At 45.0% G+C, this 22,831-nt stretch overlaps 1 protein-coding gene and 1 pseudogene across 1 annotated transcript in view; both read left to right on the plus strand.

Moving 5' to 3' along the window:
- COPB2 (COPI coat complex subunit beta 2) overlaps nucleotides 1–12,493 on the plus strand; it is a 60,922-nt gene extending 48,429 nt beyond the window's left edge. Inside the window, exons 18-22 of the mRNA XM_063915638.1 lie at nucleotides 1,675–1,767; nucleotides 2,683–2,863; nucleotides 8,693–8,761; nucleotides 10,312–10,422; nucleotides 12,163–12,493. Coding sequence (XP_063771708.1) covers nucleotides 1,675–1,767; nucleotides 2,683–2,863; nucleotides 8,693–8,761; nucleotides 10,312–10,422; nucleotides 12,163–12,255 — 547 coding nt within the window. The 3' untranslated portion in view covers nucleotides 12,256–12,493. The remainder of the gene's footprint in view (nucleotides 1–1,674; nucleotides 1,768–2,682; nucleotides 2,864–8,692; nucleotides 8,762–10,311; nucleotides 10,423–12,162) is intronic.
- Nucleotides 8,836–9,682, plus strand: LOC134909147 (small ribosomal subunit protein uS4-like; annotated as a pseudogene).
- Nucleotides 12,494–22,831: the final 10,338 nt, after the last annotated feature.

Consider the following 22,831-nt stretch of genomic DNA (forward strand, 5'->3'; position numbering starts at 1 on the left):
TGCATTTCCTACAAACAGGAGTGTCTATGGGCCTCAAATTGGGGTCCATTAAGGTTCAAATTTCGGCCCTGTCGATTTTCTTCCAAAAAGAATTGGCTTCAGTTCCTGAAGTCCAGAAGTTTGTCAAGGGAGTACTGCATATACAACCCCCTTTTGTGCCTCCAGTGGCACTGTGGGATCTCAACGTAGTTCTGGGATTCCTCAAATCACATTGGTTTAAACCGCTCAAATCTGTGGATTTGAAATATCTCACATGGAAAGTGACCATGCTGTTGGCCCTGGCCTTGGCCAGGCGAGTGTCAGAATTGGCGGCTTTGTCTCACAAAAGCCCATATCTGATTGTCCATTCGGACAGGGCAGAGCTGCGGACTCGTCCCCAGTTTCTCCCTAAGGTGGTGTCAGCGTTTCACCTGAACCAGCTTATTGTGGTACCTGCGGCTACTAGGGACTTGGAGGACTCCAAGTTGCTAGATGTTGTCAGGGCCCTGAAAATATAGGTTTCCAGGACGGCTGGAGTCAGGAAAACTGACTTGCTGTTATCCTGTATGCACCCAACAAACTGGGTGCTCTTGTTTCTAAGCAGACGATTGCTAGTTGGATGTGTAGTACAATTCAGCTTGCACATTCTGTGGCAGGCCTGCCACAGCCAAAATATGTAAATGCCCATTCCACAAGGAAGGTGGGCTCATCTTGGGCGGCTGCCCGAGGGGTCTCGGCTTTACAACTTTGCCAAGCTGCTACTTGGTCAGGGGCAAACACGTTGAAAAATTCTACAAATTTGATACCCTGGCTGAGGAGGACCTGGAGTTCTCTTATTCGGTGCTGCAGAGTCATCCGCACTCTCCCGCCCGTTTGGGAGCTTTGGTATAATCCCCATGGTCCTGACGGAGTCCCCAGCATCCACTTAGGACGTCAGAGAAAATAAGAATTTACTTACCGATAATTCTATTTCTCGTAGTCCGTAGTGGATGCTGGGCGCCCATCCCAAGTGCGGATTGTCTGCAATACTTGTACATAGTTATTGTTACAAAAATCGGGTTATTATTGTTGTGAGCCATCTTTTCAGAGGCTCCGCTGTTATCATGCTGTTAACTGGGTTCAGATCACAGGTTGTACAGTGTGATTGGTGTGGCTGGTATGAGTCCTTACCCGGGATTCAAAATCCTTCCTTATTGTGTACGCTCGTCCGGGCACAGTATCCTAACTGAGGCTTGGAGGAGGGTCATAGGGGGAGGAGCCAGTGCACACCACCTGATCCTAAAGCTTTTACTTTTGTGCCCTGTCTCCTGCGGAGCCGCTATCCCCCATGGTCCTGACGGAGTCCCCAGCATCCACTACGGACTACGAGAAATAGAATTATCGGTAAGTAAATTCTTATTTTTTGTTTTACGCTCCTTGTTCTCCATAAATAGCAAATGCTAGTACAAAATATCCTTATATTTCACAAGCTGTGCCCCGTATTCAGTTCCCAGGGATGAGCGGTGGCTATGTATAGTGGCATGTGTCCCCAGAATTACAATACAGTAACTTTGCAGATTTTTCCGTTCAGCTCTGTGGGGCACAAAACTTCCAATGTTGGTGGCCATAAGTTTGCAATGGACGGAACGTTGACACCACCTCACTTTGCCCGCTTTGTGTCAGTGTATATTCTCAGTCATTTTGTTTTATTCTCAGTCTCGACCAATGCCTGGAAATTCTGATTTCTACTGGTCGGCTACCTGAAGCTGCATTCTTGGCACGAACCTACCTGCCGAGCCAGGTGTCCCGGTAATTATGATACGACTTATTTTTTGTAGAATTATTCTACGAGACCTGTGTGTCAAGCCAATCTAATTGTAAAGCGCAATGGAATATGCTGCGCTATATAAGAAACTTGTTAATACAGGTTGAGTATCCCATATCCAAATATTCCGAAATACGGAATATTCCGAAATACGGACTTTTTTGAGTGAGACTGATATAGTGAAACCTTTGTTTTTTGATGGCTCAATGTACACAAACTTTGTTTAATACACAAAGTTATTAAACATATTGTATTAAATGACCTTCAGGCTGTGTGTATAAGGTGTATATGAAACATAAATGAATTGTGTGAATGTACACACACTTTGTTTAATGCACAAAGTTATAAAAAATATTGGCTAAAATTACCTTCAGGCTGTGTGTATAAGGTGTATATGAAACATAAATGTATTCTGTGCTTAGATTTAGGTCCCATCACCATGATATCTCATTATGGTATGCAATTATTCCAAAATACGGAAAAATCCCATATCCAAAATACCTCTGGTCCCAAGCATTTTGGATAAGGGATACTCAACCTGTAATAATAATAGTAATATTAACTCCATAGTGAAAGATGTGTTGGTGTCGTTTTTTTTTTTATTCTGGAAAGTGAAATGGTCATAAAGTAGTAAGATACTGTGACCACTCGCGTGTGTGTGTGTGTCCTCAGATTGTTATGCACAAATACAGGAGAATATAAAAAATATGCATCAATAAGTTCTCCGTAAACAAATGTGAATTGTGTGCGCATTAGTGAGAAGACACACATGGGCTAATTAGATGCTTGTAAGGATTTGGTGTAATCCGTGAGAAAGGATCATTGCTCTGTATACAGTGCTTTGTGGCAGGGCTGATATTGCCATCACTTAGATGCATGACTCCATTGTCTGTTATTAGGGTGGTAAAGCTATGGAAGGAGAGCCTGTCTAAAATCAATCAAAAAGCTGCAGATTCCTTGGCTGATCCAACAGAGTATGAGAATCTCTTCCCTGGCCTAAAGGAAGCCTTTTTGGGAGAGCAATTTTTAAAGCAGACCAGCAGTGCACTCCGGCCGGCAAGTGAATATCGCCATGTGACTGTGAGTATAACGTGTCATTTGTATGAAGCTGGTTACACAGCTGACGTTCCTGTTAGTCTCGTGTACATATGCGTTGTATAGGTCACGGTTACTTTAAAAAATACAAATATAATCTGTGAAATAGAAGATTGACTAACAATTGTAATGTTTCTTTTCACAGTGCTGAAATGTGTCACTTTTCCCTATTGCTATTTATATGCTGTGCACGGATTATGGTGACCTTGCATGTCTCTATAGTAAAATAATTTCTCTAACGTCCTAGTGGATGCTGGGGACTCCGTAAGGACCATGGGGAATAGATGGGCTCCGCAGGAGACTGGGCACTCTAAAGAAAGATTAGGTACTATCTGGTGTGCACTGGCTCCTCCCTCTATGCCCCTCCTCCAGACCCCAGTTAGAATCTTTGCGGCCAGAGCTGGGTGCTCCTAGTGGGCTTTCCTGAGCCTGCTAGTAAAAGAAAGTATTTGTTAGGTTTTTTATTTTCAGTGAGCTTCTGCTGGCAACAGACTCACTGCTACGAGGGACTGAGGGGAGAGAAGCAAACCTACCTGTCTACAGCTAGGTTGCGCTTCTTAGGCTACTGGACACCATTAGCTCCAGAGGGTTCGAACACAGGCATCTGTCCTCGATCGTCCGTTCCCGGAGCCGCGCCGCCGTCCCCCTCGCAGAGCCAGAAGAACAGAAGCTTGAAAACGGCGGCTGAAGACTCCTGTCTTCATTTAAGGTAGCGCACAGCACCGCAGCTGTGCGCCATTGCTCCCAGCACACTTTCACACTCCGGTCACTGTAGGGTGCAGGGCGCTGGGGGGGGGGGGGGGGCGCCCTGGGCAGCAATTGAAGTACCTTTTTGGCATAACATACATATATACAATCAGTCACTGTATATATGTAAAAAACCCCGCCATTTTCTTCACAGAGAAGCGGGACAGAAGCCTGCCGCTGAGGGGGCGGGGCCTTCTTCCTCAGCACACCAGCGCCATTTTCTCTAAACAGCTCCGCTGGAAGGACGCTCCCCAGGCTCTCCCCTGCAGTATCCAGGTACAAGAAGGGTAAAAAAGAGAGGGGGGGCACAAATTTAGGCGCAAAAGACATAAAATCGACAGCTATTGGGTAATCACTTATTATAGTGAATATCCCTGAGTTATATAGCGCTGTAGTGTGTGCTGGCATACTCTCTCTCTGTCTCCCCAAAGGCCTTTGTGGGGTCCTGTCCTCAGTCAGAGCATTCCCTGTGTGTGTGCTGTGTGTCGGTACAGCTGTGTCGACATGTTTGATGAGGAGGGTTGCGTGGAGGCGGAGCAAGTGCGGTTAAATGTGGTGTCGCCGCCGTCGGGGCCGACACCTGATTGGATGGATATGTGGAAGGTCTTAAATGATAATGTAAGCTCCTTGCATAAAAGGTTTGATGACGCTGCAGCCTTGGGACAGCCGGGGTCTCAACCCGGGCCTGCCCAGGCGACTCAGAGGCCGTCAGGGTCTCATAAACGCCCACTATCTCAGATGGTTGACACAGATGCTGACACGGAGTCCGACTCCAGTGTCGACGATGATGAGGCACAATTACAGCCTAAGATGACCAAGGCCATCCGCTACATGATTATTGCAATGAAAGATGTATTGCACATTTCAGAGGTTAACCCTGTCCCTGACAAGAGGGTGTATATGTTTGGGGAGAAAAAGCAGGCAGTGACTTTTCCCCCGTCACATAAATTAAATGAGTTATGTGAAGAAGCGTGGAGTTCCCCTGATAAGAAAGTGGTGATTTCCAAAAAATTTCTGCTGGCGTACCTTTTCCCGCCAACGGACAGGTTACGTTGGGAATCCTCCCCTAGGGTAAGACAAGGCACTGACACGCTTATCTAGGAAGGTGGCCCTGCCGTCTCAGGATACGGCCGCCCTAAAGGATCCTGCGGATAGGAAGCAGGAAGCTATCTTGAAGTCAGTGTATACACACTCTGGTACTCTACTGAGACCAGCTATTGCTTCAGCCTGGATGTGTAGCGCTGTAGCAGCATGGACAGATACTCTGTCAGAGGACATAGATTCCCTCGACAGAGATACTGTCTTGCTAACCCTGGGCCATATAAAAGACGCCGTCTTATATATGCGGGATGCCCAGAGGGACATTTGCCTGCTGGGCTCTAGAATTAATGCAATGTCCATTTCTACCAGGAGGGTCTTATGGACTCTGCAATGGACAGGGGATGCCGATTCTAAAAAAACACATGGAGGTTTTGCCTTATAAGGGTGAGGAATTGTTTGGGGACGGCCTCTCGGACCTTGTGTCCACAGCGACAGCTGGAAAGTCGACTTTCTTGCCTCAGGTTTCCTCACAGCCTATAAAAGCACCGTATTATCAAATGCAGTCCTTTCGTTCTCAGAGAAGCAAGAAGGTCAGAGGTGCATCCTTTCTTGCCGGAGGCAGGGGTAGGGGAAAGAAGCTGCACCATGCAGCTAGTTCCCAGGAACAAAAGTCCTCCCCGGCTTCCACTAAGTCCACCGCATGACGCTGGGGCTCCACAGGCGGAGCCAGGAGCGGTGGGGGCGTGTCTCCGAAAATTCAGCAACCAGTGGGTTCGCTCACAGGTGGATCCTTGGACTATACAAATTGTATCTCAGGGATACAAGCTGGAGTTCGAAGTGACTCCCCCTCACCGTTACCTAAAATCAGCCTTGCCAGCTTCCCCCACGGAAAGGGAGGTAGTCCTGGCGGCAATTCACAAGCTGTACCTCCAGCAAGTGATAATAATGGTCCCCCTCCTTCAACAGGGAAGGGGTTACTATTCCACACTGTTTGTGGTACCGAAACCGGACGGTTCGGTAAGACCCATTCTGAATTTAAAATCCTTGAACATTTATATGAAAAAATTCAAGTTCAAAATGGAATCGCTCAGAGCGGTCATTGCAAGCCTGGAAGAGGGGGATTTTATGGTATCTCTGGACATCAAGGATGCTTACTTGCATGTCCCCATTTATCCACCTCACCAGGAGTACCTCAGGTTTGTGGTACAGGACTGTCATTACCAATTCCAGACGTTGCCGTTTGGTCTGTCCACGGCACCGGGAGTATTTACCAAGGTAATGGCCGAAATGATGGTACTCCTTCGGAAGCAAGGAGTTACGGTTATCCCGTACTGGGACGATCTCCTCATAAGGGCGAGGTCCAGGGAGCAGTTGTTGATCAGCGTAGCACACTCTCAGGAAGTGTTGCAACAGCACGGCTGGATTCTCTGCACGCGAGTTCTGGGAAAGATGGTGGCCTCATACGAAGCCATTCCCTTCGGCAGGTTCCATGCGAGGATCTTTCAGTGGGATCTGTTGGAGAAGTGGTCCGGATCGCATCTTCAGATGCATCGGCTGATCACCCTGTCCCTGAGGGCCAGGGTGTCTCTTCTGTGGTGGCTGCAGAGTGCTCATCTTCTCGAGGGCCGCAGGTTCGGCATACAGGACTGGGTCCTGGTGACCACGGATGTAAGCCTCCGCGGATGGGGGGCAGTCACTCAGGGAAGAAACTTCCAAGGGCTGTGGTCAAGTCAGGAGACTTGTCTGCACATATATATACTGGAACTAATATACAACGCCCTGAGTCAAGCGGAGCCCCTGCTTCGAGACCAACCAGTGCTGATTCAGTCAGACAACATCACGGCGGTCGCCCATGTAAACCGCCAGGGCAGCACAAGAAGCAGGGTGGCGATGGCAGAAGCCACAAAGATTCTTTGTTGGGCGGAGATTCACGTACAAGCACTGTCAGCAGTGTTCATTCCGGGAGTGGACAACTGGGAAGCAGACTTCCTCAGCAGACACGACCTCCACCCGGGAGAGTGGGGATATCATCAAGAAGTCTTCACACAGATTGCAAATCGATGGGAACTGCCACAGGTGGACATGATGGCGTCCCACCTCAACAAAAAGCTAAAAAGATATTGCGCCAGGTCAAGGGACCCTCAGGCGATAGCTGTGGACGCGCTAGTGACACCCTGGGTGTTCCAGTCGGTATATGTGTTCCCTCCTCTTCCTCTCATTCCCAAGGTACTGAGAATAGTAAGAAAAAGAGGAGTGAGAACAATACTCATCGTTCCGGATTGGCCAAGAAGGACTTGGTACCCAGAACTACAAGAGATGATCACAGAGGACCCATGACCTCTGCCTCTCAGACAGGACCTGTTGCAACAGGGGCCCTGTCTGTTCCAAGACTTACCGCGGCTGCGTTTGACGGCATGGCGGTTGAACGCCGGATCCTAACGGAAAAGGGCATCCCGGATGAAGTGATTCCTACGCTGATAAAAGCTAGGAAGGATGTAACAGCTAAGCATTATCACCGTATATGGCGAAGATATGTTGCTTGGTGTGAGGCCAGGATGGCCCCTACAGAGGAATTCCAGCTGGGTCGATTTCTGCACTTCCTACAGTCAGGTGTGACTATGGGCCTGAAATTAGGGTCCATAAAGGTCCAGATTTCGGCCCTATCCATTTTCTTTCAAAAAGAACTGGCTTCACTGCCTGAGGTTCAGACGTTTGTAAAGGGAGTGCTGCATATTCAGCCCCCTTTTGTGCCACCAGTGGCACCTTGGGATCTTAACGTTGTGTTGGATTTCCTGAAATCCCACTGGTTTGAACCACTTAAGACCGTGGAACTAAAGTATCTCACGTGGAAAGTGGTCATGCTGTTGGCCTTAGCATCGGCGAGGCGTGTATCAGAATTGGCGGCTTTGTCATGTAAAAGCCCTTATTTGATCTTCCATATGGACAGGGCAGAATTGCGGACTCGTCCCCAGTTTCTCCCAAAGGTGGTATCATCGTTTCATTTGAACCAACCTATTCTGGTCCCTGCGGCTACTCGGGACTTGGAGGACTCCAAGTTGCTGGACGTAGTCCGGGCTTTGAAAATATGTTTCCAGAACGGCTGGAGTCAGGAAGACTGACTCGCTGTTTATTCTGTATGCACCCAATAAGCTGGGTGCTCCTGCTTCAAAGCAAACTATTGCTCGCTGGATCTGTAGCACGATTCAGCTGGCTCATTCTGCGGCTGGATTGCCGCATCCAAAATCAGTGAAAGCCCATTCCACAAGGAAGGTGGGTTCTTCTTGGGCGGCTGCCCGAGGGGTCTCGGCTTTACAGCTTTGCCGAGCGGCTACTTGGTCGGGTTCAAACACTTTTGCAAAGTTCTACAAGTTTGATACCCTGGCTGAGGAGGACCTTGTGTTCGCTCATTCGGTGCTGCAGAGTCATCCGCACTCTCCCGCCCGTTTGGGAGCTTTGGTATAATCCCCATGGTCCTTACGGAGTCCCCAGCATCCACTAGGACGTTAGAGAAAATAAGAATTTACTCACCGGTAATTCTATTTCTCGTAGTCCGTAGTGGATGCTGGGCGCCCGTCCCAAGTGCGGACTTTCTGCAATACGTGTATATAGTTATTGCTTAATAAAGGGTTATTGTTATGAGCCATCCGTTGAGTGATGCTCAGTTGTTGTTCATACTGTTAACTGGGTAAGGTTATCACGAGTTGTACGGTGTGATTGGTGTGGCTGGTATGAGTCTTACCCTGGATTCCAAAATCCTTTCCTTGTAATGTCAGCTCTTCCGGGCACAGTTTCCCTAACTGAGGTCTGGAGGAGGGGCATAGAGGGAAGAGCCAGTGCACACCAGATAGTACCTAATCTTTCTTTAGAGTGCCCAGTCTCCTGCGGAGCCCGTCTATTCCCCATGGTCCTTACGGAGTCCCCAGCATCCACTACGGACTACGAGAAATAGAATTACCGGTGAGTAATTTCTTATTTAATACTGCTGTAGTTGTCTCTTTAGTAATAACGTAATCCATGTCACCCTAGCCAAATGAAGAGCGAAACGTCCTGGATGAAGCAAAATTATTTGTGGCATCTAGTGAACCAGCGGCAGTGGTGAGTTCTCTGATGTGGCCTGTGAGATTAAAATCCATTATTTTAACCTGTTATGGGAACACGCACATGATAGCTTGTTTAATCTGCTGACCTTTTTCCTTTGGTAAAAGTGATAGTCTGCGATTAACCATCTGGCTCTGAAATATTGTTAGTTGTTGAGGGTTACTACCCTAATGAAAAGTCCAAGCAAGTGTTTACTTTGACAGATGTATGAAAAGCACATTAAAGGATCAGGGACAAACTTTTTTTTAAAGATCTGCATCCTAAAAAGAGAGATGCTAGTCCCTTTTCCTCGCAGCAGTGGCCCGGGATATAGCCCAAAATGCCCTTCGCCAGAAGTTGGGTGTGTCGGAAGACCTATGTCACTCTGCGACGTCCGTTTAAGAAGTCTCGGTTGGACCAGGAGTTAAAACTCACTGGTGAATAGGGTCTGTGTAACAAGCATGAGGTATGGAGGGTTAAGTTCACCCATGCCAAGAGTCGTAAGGCTGCCAGAGAACTACTTACTCTGGATGAGAAGGATCCCAAGCGTTGGTTTGAAGGTAATGCCCTGCTGAGGCGACTTATGTGTATTGGGGTGTTGGATGAAGGCAAGATGAAGCTGAATTTAATTCTGGGCACGAGAATTGAAGATTTGTTGGGGAGGCGTCTTCAGACCCAGGTCTTCAAGTTGGGATTGGCAAAATCCATCCATCATGCTCGGGTGCTGATCCGTCAGAGGCACATCCGTGTCCACTAGCAAGTGGTTAACATCCCTTCCTTTTATTGTGTGCCTGGATTTCCAGAAGCACATCGACTTCTCTTTGCGCTCACCCTATGGTTGTGGGCGCTCTGGCCATGTCAAGAGAGAATGGCAAGAAGGGACAGGGTGGTGCTGGTGGTGGAAATGATGAAGAGGAAGATTAAAAATTGGATTTCTTACTTGTACCTAATACCATCTTGAAATTATATTGGAGTATTGTTAAATAAAAAACCGCTGTATTAAAAAAAAAAAAAAAAAAAAGACGCAAATTCTAAACCATAAATAATTCAATCCTGTCACCTATTGCTACCAGGATATAAGAGGAGGTGCATAAAACCTTCTAAAGAGGACAGCTGGAGAATTTGACTGTAGCAACCAATCCGATTCTATTGTTCATTTTATAGCATGCACTACATAAGTGAAAGTAAGAAACTGATTGGACATCCCCCTCCATAGTAACAGTACTAATGTTGCTGCTAGTCCGTAAGGTCTGTTCACTTGTGTTCTGTGATCTACTGATTATAGAGCAATCTAAACATCTGTAAAGTTTCTCAACAGTTGCACCCTTCAAATGTTTATAATGTATTCCCTAATATCTGTAAAGGTTTCTAATTGCCCTCAAATGTGTAACTGCAAACAAAATGATAGATAATTTACACATTTTCAACAGATAAATCCTAGGGGTTTAACTTTTTCATATATTGTTATGAATTAATACACTTAAAAGGTAAAGTGCAAAGTCGTAGTGGGTAAACTGGGTGGTACTGTATAATTATGCATGCACATGATTCCTATATATTTGTTGTAGGAAGAGGAACAAGAGAGAGAATTAACGCCACCCCCAGCAGTGCCCGCACCATCAGCCCCCGCTTCTGTCTCAGCCCCAGTGATACCATCTACCAGAAGCACAGAAGATAAGGTGAGTGATGGGTAGATAGCATTTACTGTTCTCTAATTGTTGCTCTTAACACTGGATTTGGCTTCTGTGCAACTGGTGGCCAGCCTCCTAGGTTCTATAGGAGTCCATGATTCACCCTAACAGGTGCACACGTTGCTTTTCATTTTGCTTAAAATAAGTAAATATGAAAATCAATCCATTTCACTTAGTATATTTGGAATCTTCTATGGTTTAGAGTGGAACAGCGTTAGCAGGGCTCAGTATGCCAGCAGTAACCTAAAGTACAGTAATAATGGGAATGCCCAAAAAAGTACTAGAATCAGTAGTAGTTATGCCCAGTTAATACATAAACAACATAAGTGATGATGTGGGATGTAGTATTCACTTTTTGTTCCGCTACCTAACAGTAATGTCTAAAATGAAGTCACCCATTGGTCTGCCAGTACAGACTGTAGTGTCCATTACTAAACCTCTAGCAGCAGTAATGGTCGATAATATATCAAATGCCAATTAATAAGCTATAAGTGGTAGTATCAATGTTCAAAACATTGCAGTAATATGTGTAGTGCATGGGGACAAGTAAGCACAAGGTGTAGTGATGCTCAATACAATGTCAGCAGGTATAGTGCTCAGTAATATGTCACCTGAAGTGACAATGACAAAAAAGATGCCAGTACTAAATAATATCCTGCACCTATCTACCTCTTCCCTGTGTTCCCTATTATTATCATCATTTATTTCTGTAGCACCAACATAATGCAGCACGTTACAGACCATGTTTGTTTTAATAATTCACATCATCCCTTCCCCAGTGTAGCTTACAGATGGAATTGCTTACTGTGTACAAGCATAACACTAACTGGAACCTACAATTCTTTTTTTGGACCCTGAGTGGAAACGCATGAAAACTGGGGTAGAGCATTTAAATTCCACTTGGGTAGTTTTCTGGTTAGAATAGACCCCTTGTCCTAGGAGCTGTTAGCCGCTGTCAGTGTAGCTCCAGTGGTCTCATTGTCTCATGGCATGAAACGTCTAGTTTTTCTAGACAGTCCTCTAGTTTTCCTCTGCCATTATGCTATGTGTTGACATTTTTTTTAAATGCATTTAAAGCCACTATTAGACATGAATATATGGCAAACACTGTATTACTCAACTAAATAATATACATGAAATGAATTGAATGTTTGCACCTTATGAAATCGGTTCGTCATAGTGGCTGCAGAACTTAAAGCCTGTATAAGCTCCTGTCAAAACTAACCTAAAAATGTGGGAGGAGCTTCAGCTGCCTGTAGTGGACTTGGAGTGGGGGGTGGTAATACTCCTTTACTAAAGCTGAGTACACACTGGAGCAGTGTCACTATGATATGGTGTTTTATACATCGCACAGTGTGTATGGGGGACTGTGCGACAACCTAGCACGCTGCAGTATGCTAATGAAGGACGTTCCGTCATTTATTAAAGTCGCGCCAGTGGGTACACACAATCTGGGCTGATGGGCATTTGTTTCTATGTCTGAACGAATTCCCATCACTCCAGTATATACCCAGCTTTAGCTGCAGAGACTTTTCATGTTAATATTTTGTACGTCCATTTTGCAATATATTGTAACTCCATTGTTTAATATAAATCTATTACATTTTATTATTTAGTGGTATTTTAAGTTTTACTTCTGATTTTTGCAGCTATTTGGATGATCGCTCATGTCATCAGGCGTTAGTCTAATCTTCTCTGTGTCTACATTCTCTCTTTTTTTATTCCTAGACTTTCCTGGACCTAGAGGAGGATTTGGACAACATGGAATTAGATGATATTGACACAACAGACATAAACCTGGATGATGAACTCTCTGACTAACATAGAATAGTCAGAACTGTATTTAAGTGACCAAACCAGTTTCCGTCATCTGTTATCCATACTGCAGCTGGCGTTCCATCGTCCCAGAGATCAGATATCCAGGTTCCGGCTATGTTAGTGGGGAGCAGGGCCTCTCTTGTACATTTCCTTGTCAGCTGCTCTCCTCTTTTTTCTGTTATGTCTGAATTTTAACACTTGACAATTGTTCATTAACTAAATAAAGGTTATTGTTAACCTCTATTGTATGCATAATTTTCCACATACCTGTCCTGCTTGGGACACATTGACCTGTTTTCCATACTCTGTCTCTATTACGTGTAGCCCTGTCCCTGTGGAACACTTTTGTTTGCCAAAATAAGGTCTGTTGGCACATATGCCTTTTACCTCACTAAATAAATATTCACAGAATATCCATTAGCATTTTATTATAATATAGAGGATGCAGATACTGTTTATCTGATTATGGATCCAGTGTCTACGAAGTGACTCTTGTACAGCTAAAGGCTAGGGCATGGGCAAAGCTGCAGTGGGTGTAGCTTTAGGTTGCACATGTGCCAGTTGAACAAGAGGTCAATCTGCAGACAGTCCTCTCAGTAGCGACCACCTGCCACAGTTGGATGTAAGTTGTAGCAATCAGTAATACTTTAGGGCACCCCACACTCACGAGCACTCTCCAGTTTGGGCAAGTAGTCTTAGGAGAAGCCCCTTAATCATGTTTGGGACTGCTTCTTTGGCTGGAAGATAGTTACATGGAGGCTGAGAGTAGCTATCTTCTAGTGAGCATTTTCCATCATGACCAATAGTCATTCAGTTTATTATATGGAATTGCACTGGTTTGCAGCCATGTGTTGCTGTATGCAGCTTATTGGCTGATATTGCAGCATGTTCTCAGTTAACGTGGGTACACACTAGACTATTTTGAAACAATAAAGATGATTTTTTCCCTTGAAATGTCCCCAGCTGCAGAATGAACGATAACAGGGTTATGATACAAGGTTATACTCCTACAAACGTCATACCGAAAAATGGGGTGTGGCTTTTTGATAACTAGGCCATGCCCCCATTTTTGCGCATGATAGTGGCTCTTACCCTTGACTACAGATCTTTTCTTGCTCTTTGCCTCTGATCGGTTGGCCACCCCTGCACTAGACGATTAAGATATTATCGTAAGGAACAATGGATTCACCAGAGAGTCCACCGGTGCTAATTTTCATGAAGATCTCTGTTATAGTGTTTCCTCAAAAATAAACATATATACAACCGATCATAGTGTAGTATAGAAAATAAAATATCACATGTATCAATTTATGAATATAAGCCTATCGGCCTCGCATCAAAACTGGTGGTCTACGTGACAAGTAGACATAAATCACTTTATATTGAGCGGGTATATTCCCGAATGAATGATGGTCAACAGATCCTTCCCACAAAACACTTCTTCTCAAGGATTCTCACACATATAAGAGAAGATTTTCTCCAATAGCGTAATATTGTTTATTCCAATAAAAGACAAACACAATCTAAAACATGAACAGAGGTTGGTCTCTCACCCTTTGATTAGGTCTACCCAGAAAGTAGACGTAAACAGCTTAATATCATACAGCACAAAACCAATCATCCCTGGAACATGTGGTCTTCCAATGAGAGAAGTCCCGCTGGTGACAATTCCTCCTGGCCAACATGTTTCAACACCGGAATGGTGTCTTTTTCAAGATTGTGTTTGTCTTTTATTGGATTAAACAGTATTACGCTATTGGAGAAAATAATCTTCTCTTATACAGTATGTGTGAGAATCCTTGGGAAGAAGTGTTTGGTGGGAAGGATCTGATGACCATCATTCGGGAGGGTACCCTCAATATAAAGTGATTTATGTCTACTTGTCACGTAGACCACCAGTTTTGTTACGAGGCTGATAGGCTTATATTCATAAATTGATACATGTGATATTTTATTTTCTATACTACACTATGATTGGTTGTATATATGTTTTTATTTTTGAGGAAGCACTATAACAGAGATCTTCATGAAAATGAGCGCCGGTGGATTCTCTGGTGAATCCATTGTTCTTTATGTAATTTAAGTGTGGGGTGACCCTTTTTTACACCAGCGGGACTACTGGGCTGCTGTAGTGGGCGCACCTCATTTCTCTTACGTCCTAGAGGATGCTGGGGACTCCGTAAGGACCATGGGGTATAGAAGGGCTCCGCAGGAGACATGGGCACTACAAAGAACTTTAGAATGGGTGTGCACTGGCTTCTCCCTCTATGCCCCTCCTCCAGACCTCAGTTAGATCCTGTGCCCAGAGGAGACTGGGTGCATTACGGGGGAGCTCTCCTGAGTTTCTCTGTAAAAAGAATTTTGTTAGGTTTTTTTATTTTCAGGGAGCCCTGCTGGCAACAGGCTCCCTGCGTCGTGGGACTGAGGAGAGAGAAGCAGACCTACTTAAGTGATAGGCTCTGCTTTTTAGGCTACTGGACACCATTAACTACAGAGGGATCGGAACGCAGGTCTCACCCTAGCTGTTCGTCCCAGAGCAGCGCCGCCGTCCTCCTTGCAGAGCCGGAAGATAGAAGCCGGGCGAGTATAAGAAGAAAAAAGACTTCAAAGGCGGCAGAAGACTTCTTATCTTTACTAAGGTAACGCTGCGTGCCACTGCTCCCCCCCCCCCACACACACACACACACACACACACACACACACACACACACACACACAATGCAGGCACGGATGGGTGCAGAGCGCAGGGGGGGTGTCCTGGGCAGCAATAAACCTCTTGGCTGGCATTATTAACGGTATATAAGGCTGAGGCATTAATATATACGATCCCCCGCCAGTTTTGTATTTTTGAGCGGGACCAAAGCCCGCCGCTGAGGGCGCGGAGCTTGATTCCACAGCACTAACCAGCGCCATTTTCTCCACAGCATGCTGCTGAGAAGCTGGCTCCCCGGACTCTCCCCTGCTGAACACGGTGACAGAGGGCTTTAAAAGAGAGGGGGGGGGCACATATATTTGGCGCAGTCAGTGTATATTTAACATATATAAAAAAGCGCTGTATATCTGAGAATTGTGTTTCCAGGGTCATTCGGCGCTGGGTGTGTGCTGACATACTCTCTCTCTGTCTCTCCAAAGGGCCTTATTTGGGGGTGACTGTCTCCAGATTAGAGATTTCCCTAAGTGTGTGGGGGTGTCGGTACGTGTGTGTCTGCATGTCTGAAGCGGAAGGCTCTTCTAGGGAGGAGGTGGAGCAAATGAGTGTGGTGTCTCCGTCGGCAACGCCGACACCTGATTGGTTGGATATGTGGAATGTTTTAAATGCAGATGTGAATTTATTACATAAAAGTTTGGACAAAGCGGAGTCCAGGGAGTCAATCCTTGCCTTTTACTATGTCACAGGGCCCTTCTGGGTCTCAGAAGCGCCCACTATCCCAAGTAGCAGACACTGATACCGACACGTATTCTGACTCCAGTGTCGGCTACGATGATGCGAGGTTGCAGCCAAAGTTGGCAAAAAGTATTCATTATATGATTATTGCAATAAAAGATGTGTTGCATATCACAGATGACCCCTCTGTACCTGACACGAGGGTCCACATGTTTAAAGAAAAGAAACCTGAGGTTACTTCCCCCCTTCCCATGAGTTAAATGAGTTGTTTGAAAGGGCTTGGGAAACTCCAGACAAGAAACTGCAGATTCCCAAAAGGATTCTTATGGCGTATCCTTTCCCGGCTAAGGACAGGATACGGTGGGAATCCTCCCCCAGGGTGGACAAGGCGTTAACGCGCTTATCCAAAAAGGTGGCGCTGTCGTCGCAAGATACCGCAGCCCTCAAGGATCCTGCTGATAGCAGGCAGGAGACTACCTTGAAGTCAGTTTATACACACCTTGCTCAGACCGACGATAGCGTCGGCTTGGGTTTGTAGCGCTGTAGCAGCGTGGACAGATACCTTGTCTGCTGAAATTGATACCCTGGATAAGGATACCATTTTATTGACCTTGGGTCATATAAAGGATGCTGTCCTATATATGAGAGATGCTCAGAGAGACGTTGGCCTACTGGGTTCCAGAGCCAATGCCATGGCGATTTCTGCTAGGCGAGCCCTGTGGACCCGCCAATGGACGGGAGATGCCGACTCAGAGGCATATGGAGGTTTTGCCTTACAAGGGTGAGGACTTATTTGGGGAAGGTCTCACGGACCTGGTTTCCACAGCTACTGCAGGTAAATCCACTTTTCTCCTTCATCCACTAGGGGCCACTGGAGCGTAGTTACAATGGGGAAATAGTAGGCAGTAATTGGGAGCTGGCACTTTAAAATTCTCACACTGTGGCTAGCTCCTCCCCTACTATCTCCTCTCCAAGCCAGTCTTAGTTAGTGCCCGAGGTGAGCTGGTTCACTTGGGTTTAGCTGAAGAATTTTTACCTTTTTCTTTATTATTTTATTTTTCTTTCACACACGCACAGACTGGCAGCTCTGCCACTGCCATTCTGCACCGCGGGAGCTGCCGGCGGGGTCCCATCGCAGCTGCGTGCGGCTCGGGATGGGCCCCGGCTGAGGGAGACACTGAGCTCTCCTGAGTTGGCCGGACACCGCTGCGTGCGGCGCGTGTCGGGGCCACTCCATCCAGCAGAAGATTCCGGCAGCGGTGAGTATACGTGGTCGGACACCGCTGCGTGCGGCGCGTGTCTGGGCCGCTCCACCACAGAAGATTCCGGCCGGACATCGCTGCGTGCGGCGCGTGTTGGGGCCGCTGGGTCGAAACGCCTGACAGAAAGAAGCGGTGAGTACAATCTCCCCAGACTGATGTATGTTTTTAAATTTTTCAGTGTTTTAATACAAGGCTCTCCTATACTCTCCAGTCATAGCCAGGCTGGAGTGCATAAAAGGCGCACTGATTTGAAATTGGCGCCATTATGTGGGGGGCGGAGCTTCAGCCCGCTCTGTAAGCGGGCTCAACGCTCTTCACTCCCCGGCTGCAGCATACAGGCAGCCGGGTGATACATTTACACTCCCCGGCTGCAGCATACACACTTACAGGCAGCCGGGGGATAATGTGGTTTTTAATTTGATAAGTGAAACCGCTCCCCGGCCGCAGCATACAGGCGGCCGGGGGATGCAGGGAGAAAGCACAGCAGCGGCCATCAAGAACGAGGGGGCGGGGCTAACTCCCGCTCTTTTCGGCGGGCTCAGGCTGATAGTGTAGGAGCTTCCGCAGTATAGTATATATATATATATATATATATATATATATATATATATATATATATATATATATATATATATATATATATATTGATTCACGTTTTTCGCATTTATTAAGATATTTACTGTGTTCACAAAATGAGTTGATATGTCCTTAAAAAAAATGTGCAGAGCTGGTCAGAATACTATATTTGCTGAATAATCTTGTTTTAAGGCATGACTTGTACAAGACAAATGCAACATTAAGTGTATTGGAAATGTATCCAGGACGGACAAAGCAACACCAGATATATCCAAGGCTAATTGAGAAGAATAAAGAAAGAAATCTTTTGAGTTTATGTCCGAAAGACTGATAAACGAAATAATAACCATTTTCAAGGCTGTCCTAGTTGCCACTTCTAACATTGTATGACAATCGATGTATTCAAGACATACATGATGTATTCTGATTGGCTAAAATGTATTGGCAAGCATAAACCCTTTGTGTTCAAGCTATAAATAATAAAGCCATGGCGGCCCCCGAGCGGGTCACTTATGATTTGCTTCAGTTACGCATAAATTTGTGTCATCTTATCATTCATTGACCTCCAACCGGTTGCTAAAGGGGAACAGCATTCTGACTGATGACTGAAGAGAGTTCATAATCAGACCTGAATAGGTTAATATACCCTATCATTTGGGAGCATCGTCCGGGGTATTCCAGCATCTCCTCCACTGGCAATAAATCCTCTGATCTTTCAGGAACCGCTGATAACAAAAAAAACCGGTAAGTGAGATTTATTGTGTAGATTTCTACCTGCTCACTTGAACTCAGCGCTTCCTGTGTAAATCAAGGGGAGAGTCCAGTCGGGAAGGTCAGAGGATATCTTAAAGAGCCCAGCGTCAGTCAGAAGAAATTTTTTTTTTAAGGTACCATACATGTATGTTATATTGTTGAATTGTGTTATATTGTTGAATTGTGTTATATTGTTGAATTGTGGGTAAATAATTTCAGATAATTTGTCACAAGTGCACAGGGGGAATTAATCAAGTATGCAGAAAACTTTTAAATTGTGCAAGTACTAATGCATGTTTATTAAGAAAATAGAGCCGTTTTATAAAGGTGGCGCATGGCCAAGATATGTTCTAATGCTGATAACCAGTTTGAATTGATAAATAACCAAAGAGGTGTATGCAAATCTTGTACCTGTGTTGTTGTGTTAAGAAAATGCAAAGGGTCTGTAGCACCAAGATTGCTGGCAATTACAAGCACTGAAGTCTCATTTGGTTATGTGGAAAATGATGATGAATTTTATTGTACAAAAGGGTGTCATTTTAAAAAGAGAATTGTTGGAACATTACATTAAGAATGATTGATTTAACATCATAACCTATTGGCCTAGGAACCACATAATTCCAGGTCTAAGACCCATGTGCCGTGCAGTCTCAAACAGCTGCCGTGCACGCAGATAACAGATATAGGATTTACTGTCATCTTTGTTTTTGTATCCTTGCACTGTTATATGTACTCTGTCAATATGCTTTTGAAAAGGTGGGGGGGAGTCGGGTTGTCTGCTGAATAATGAAACTAGATTCTCCTACACACACTGATAGGTATTTCTCACATCCAAGCATTCCCGGTGTTAGCTGTTACTTTCTGAAGAGAAACAAGCATTAAACTACAACAGGGATACTGATACAAGCAGGAGTCCATATAGGCAGGGGGATAGACCCTTGGAGTAACTTAACAATAATATTAGGGACGCATCTCAGTGATCCAGAAGAAATAATCTATTATGCAGGTCTCACTTGGGGAGCAGTACTAACAAATTCTCCACCAACACAGGGAGGAAGGGGCAACACTACAACCCCAGTCATTTGTCCACAGACGGATTGAAGAAGCTCTTTTAGAGATTCTTTAACAGTAGATTTTAATTCCCTCATAAGGAGTTACTAAAATACCACATCAGGATGGGTTCAAACCCGTGGATATTGTTAATAACAAGGAGGGAAGAAAAAGCTTTAAAAGGAGATTTTAAGTCCCTCATAAGGAGTTACTAAAATACCACATCAGGAGGGGTTCCGTGCACGTTCACCTAGGCATGGGAGCGCGGTCTGTAAAGATGTCAGGGCCCGACAAACTCGTGGATATTGTTAGTGACAAGGAGGGCAAAAAAAAGCTCTGAAAGGAATAAGTAAAATTTTCAAAAGAGCAGGTTTTCCGTCAGAGGGGACACTTGACCTAGAGAAATGGGAAAAATTTGCCTCCTGTAACAAGAGTTGGATAATTAAACATAATAGTAGAGATCAAGCATCCATCTGGATCACTGTAGCAAAGGAATTAGAGGCAGAAAGAAGGAGAGATGAGGAACATGATTTTCCCTATATACCAGAGTACCCAATAGCACCACAATCAGCATTAAACTCACTGCCTGTAATTGCAGCAACAGCACCTGCACACTATACCCCACCCCTATACCCAGACATGCATGCACACCAAGGTACCCCTAGTATGAACAGAATGCAATTACCTACAAGCTCACTAACAGTGAAATTAAAAAGATACGAGCAAGGAAAAGAGTGACGAATAATCAGCCCTATCTTAGAAGGATCTGTGGTTGAAAATCCGAATGATTTACCTGAGCTATGTGTACAGAGTATGCCCCAGTGTCCTGATACTTTATCACAAGAAACCCCAACAAGACCAACCAAAGAAACTAGCTACCTAATGCTTCCCTCATGTTTAAACGAGTGGTAGACACCTGCAATCAAGCTGAGTCCAGTAAACAATTGTCCACAATCAGGAACTATAGGCGAAAGGGTGCAAATCAGGTGAAGAGGAGAAGCAAGGGGTCAAGACACAGCCTCTACAGCTTTTCATGCCCAGGTGCATAATGTACAGAATAAACTGACATATTTTCCAGAAAGATTGTGTCCGGTATGTCAGTTTTGCGTTCCAGAAGGATATGAACATTGCCCAAATTGTGGAAACTGGATTTCACACCATGAACCACCATGCCAAGATATCTATGCGACTAGAAATACTGAAAGACGGTCATCATTGCCTGTTTCTCTGTATCCAGCACAAGTACAGGGAATACGCAACCCAGATAATGCAGCCAGGACGAACGAACCATACATCGTACAGAGCCAACACCACAAACCATGGTATGGCAATGACCTCGCAAATATAGTTGCAGAGTCCCCAGATCCTAGATAAAACCCAATAGCAGTTTATGCCTATATGGAAAGAATTCAAACCATATGGACACCGGCATGGGTCGACTACCACCAGTTGTGTGAAGCTATACTAGGACCAGCAACTGCCCAAATAGTAAGCACCATGTTAAAAGCAGATGCAGTAGATGATTGCCCAGCCATAACGGACGTTCCGACAGAGAAAAATAGAACAACGTTTGAAAGTGGAAAGATGTACATGACAAGACTTAAGAGATGGTGTCATGCACAGACACTCAGGGCACCAGCAGCCCCAGATTTGAAACAGGAAAAGACTGAGTCCATCAGAACTTACTATGATAAAGTCACTATACGACACACAAGATGATAGAATATGAAAGTGTGCAACTCCTGTGTCGGCAACAGTGTACTCAGTCACCACTGGCAGTTCGATAAAAGTGACTTTACCCACAGGAGACCCAAGGGTTTCAAGAGCTGTTTTTATGCACAACCAGATTCCTCTACGTTTACTTACAGATCAAGCCATTGCACCGACTGGATTGGGAGGTTAAGCCCTACCCTTGCAAGAAAGCAAAGATGTAACCTGAAATACAAGCTGCTATACAAGACTATCTCTCACAGGAAAAGTAAGACAAAGAGGAACAACAACTCCCAGCATAAACATCATTATGTTAAACACCAGCCTGGGTGGACTTGGACTAAGAAAATGACATGCCAGCAGCAGTGAGAAAGAATATGCAAGTAAAGAAAGAACAAAGTATGAAGAATAATGAATGAATCATAAAGAGAGGTGATTGGAAAAAAAATGAAAAGTTGAGAAACAATATGAAGGTTGCATGAAAGTTTGGAGACTAAAGGAAGTCTGCTTTAAGAAGGACAAAGAAAGACATCTGACAAGTGGTCAGTACTACCTGGCAAGATTACAGAGATAATGCCATGATTTAAAGCAACAGAAGCTCCGGGGTTTAAAGCAAATAATAAGGAACAAGACAGAAAAAGTTCCAGAAGACAAATGAATGATGCTTCTTCTGCCAATATGAAGTACAAGCTTCTTTAGGTACTCCCCAGTGAACATAATGTCTCCAGAGGAAACAGCAGAAGGTATGATTACAGTCACCTTGCCCACTGGAGAAATACGTCTGTGCCTAATGAATACTGGAGCCAGCACACGCAGAAGACAGCAGAGGGAGATACCACAAGAACTGGTGATATCAGAAATTCTTAAAGGGACAGGAGATGAGAGAAATGCAGTCACCAATACCAGCCCAATTCTTGACCTTGGAGTACATGTCCAGTGACTTTGCTGAAGCACAATGTACTAAAGCTTATCCAAGGAGAATACAGTACACATCAGCAGAAGTTTAACTTTCCAGCAACTTATCAAAGGAAAGAACAAAAAGCCATTTAGAAGCAAGTTAAAACAGAAGTTCAGTATTGACTCATTCCAGCAGTACCAGTTGTAGAAGAAAGGAAGCAATACTACTGGACCGGAATAGCCCTGTGGAGGGGCTATATCACCAAGTGATATATCCACAAAACACACAGCTAAATACAGGATGTGAATGAACTGCTGATTGCCACCACTACTAAAAGAAGCACCAAGAAGGGGCAGTGTCCTTAGTGAAGTTTCTGAAAGACCAAGACTGCAGAGCCTCAGAAGGAGAAATTGCAGCTAGTCAAGCAAGAGTTAATCTTCCTAGGACACTCAAGGTACCAGACATCTAACAAAAGTGAAAAGGAAAAGATTCAGACTGCAAGCTAAGATGCCAACTAGTGTCAAGCAAGTCAGATGATCATTCCTGGGCCTAGTAGGACACTACAGAACACGGATACCTCTAGCACCAGTCTACATGCAAGCATTGTATGACAACACTGAAAGGGAGGAGGGTCCGCATCCTACATACAGCAACAGATGAATTAGGCTATTGAACAGTGGGAAACAGCAGTTGCCTCATCTCAATCCCTAGAACTACCTGACTATTAAAGAAGGAGGCCATACATAGAAGTCCTTATGCAAAATCATGGACTGAGGTGAAGACCAGTGGCCTACAACTTAAGCAAGCTTGACAGCGGTAATCAAAGAGCACCTACCGGCATCAGAGCAGTGATAGCAGCAACAGCCCTAGAAGAGTATAAGAGCACAGACACAGTGATGAATCAGAAGTCCTAGAAGAGGACAAGAGCACAGGCATAGTGCTGAA

Source organism: Pseudophryne corroboree, chromosome 4 (genome assembly GCF_028390025.1).
Source record: "Pseudophryne corroboree isolate aPseCor3 chromosome 4, aPseCor3.hap2, whole genome shotgun sequence".
Taxonomy (NCBI): domain Eukaryota; kingdom Metazoa; phylum Chordata; class Amphibia; order Anura; family Myobatrachidae; genus Pseudophryne; species Pseudophryne corroboree.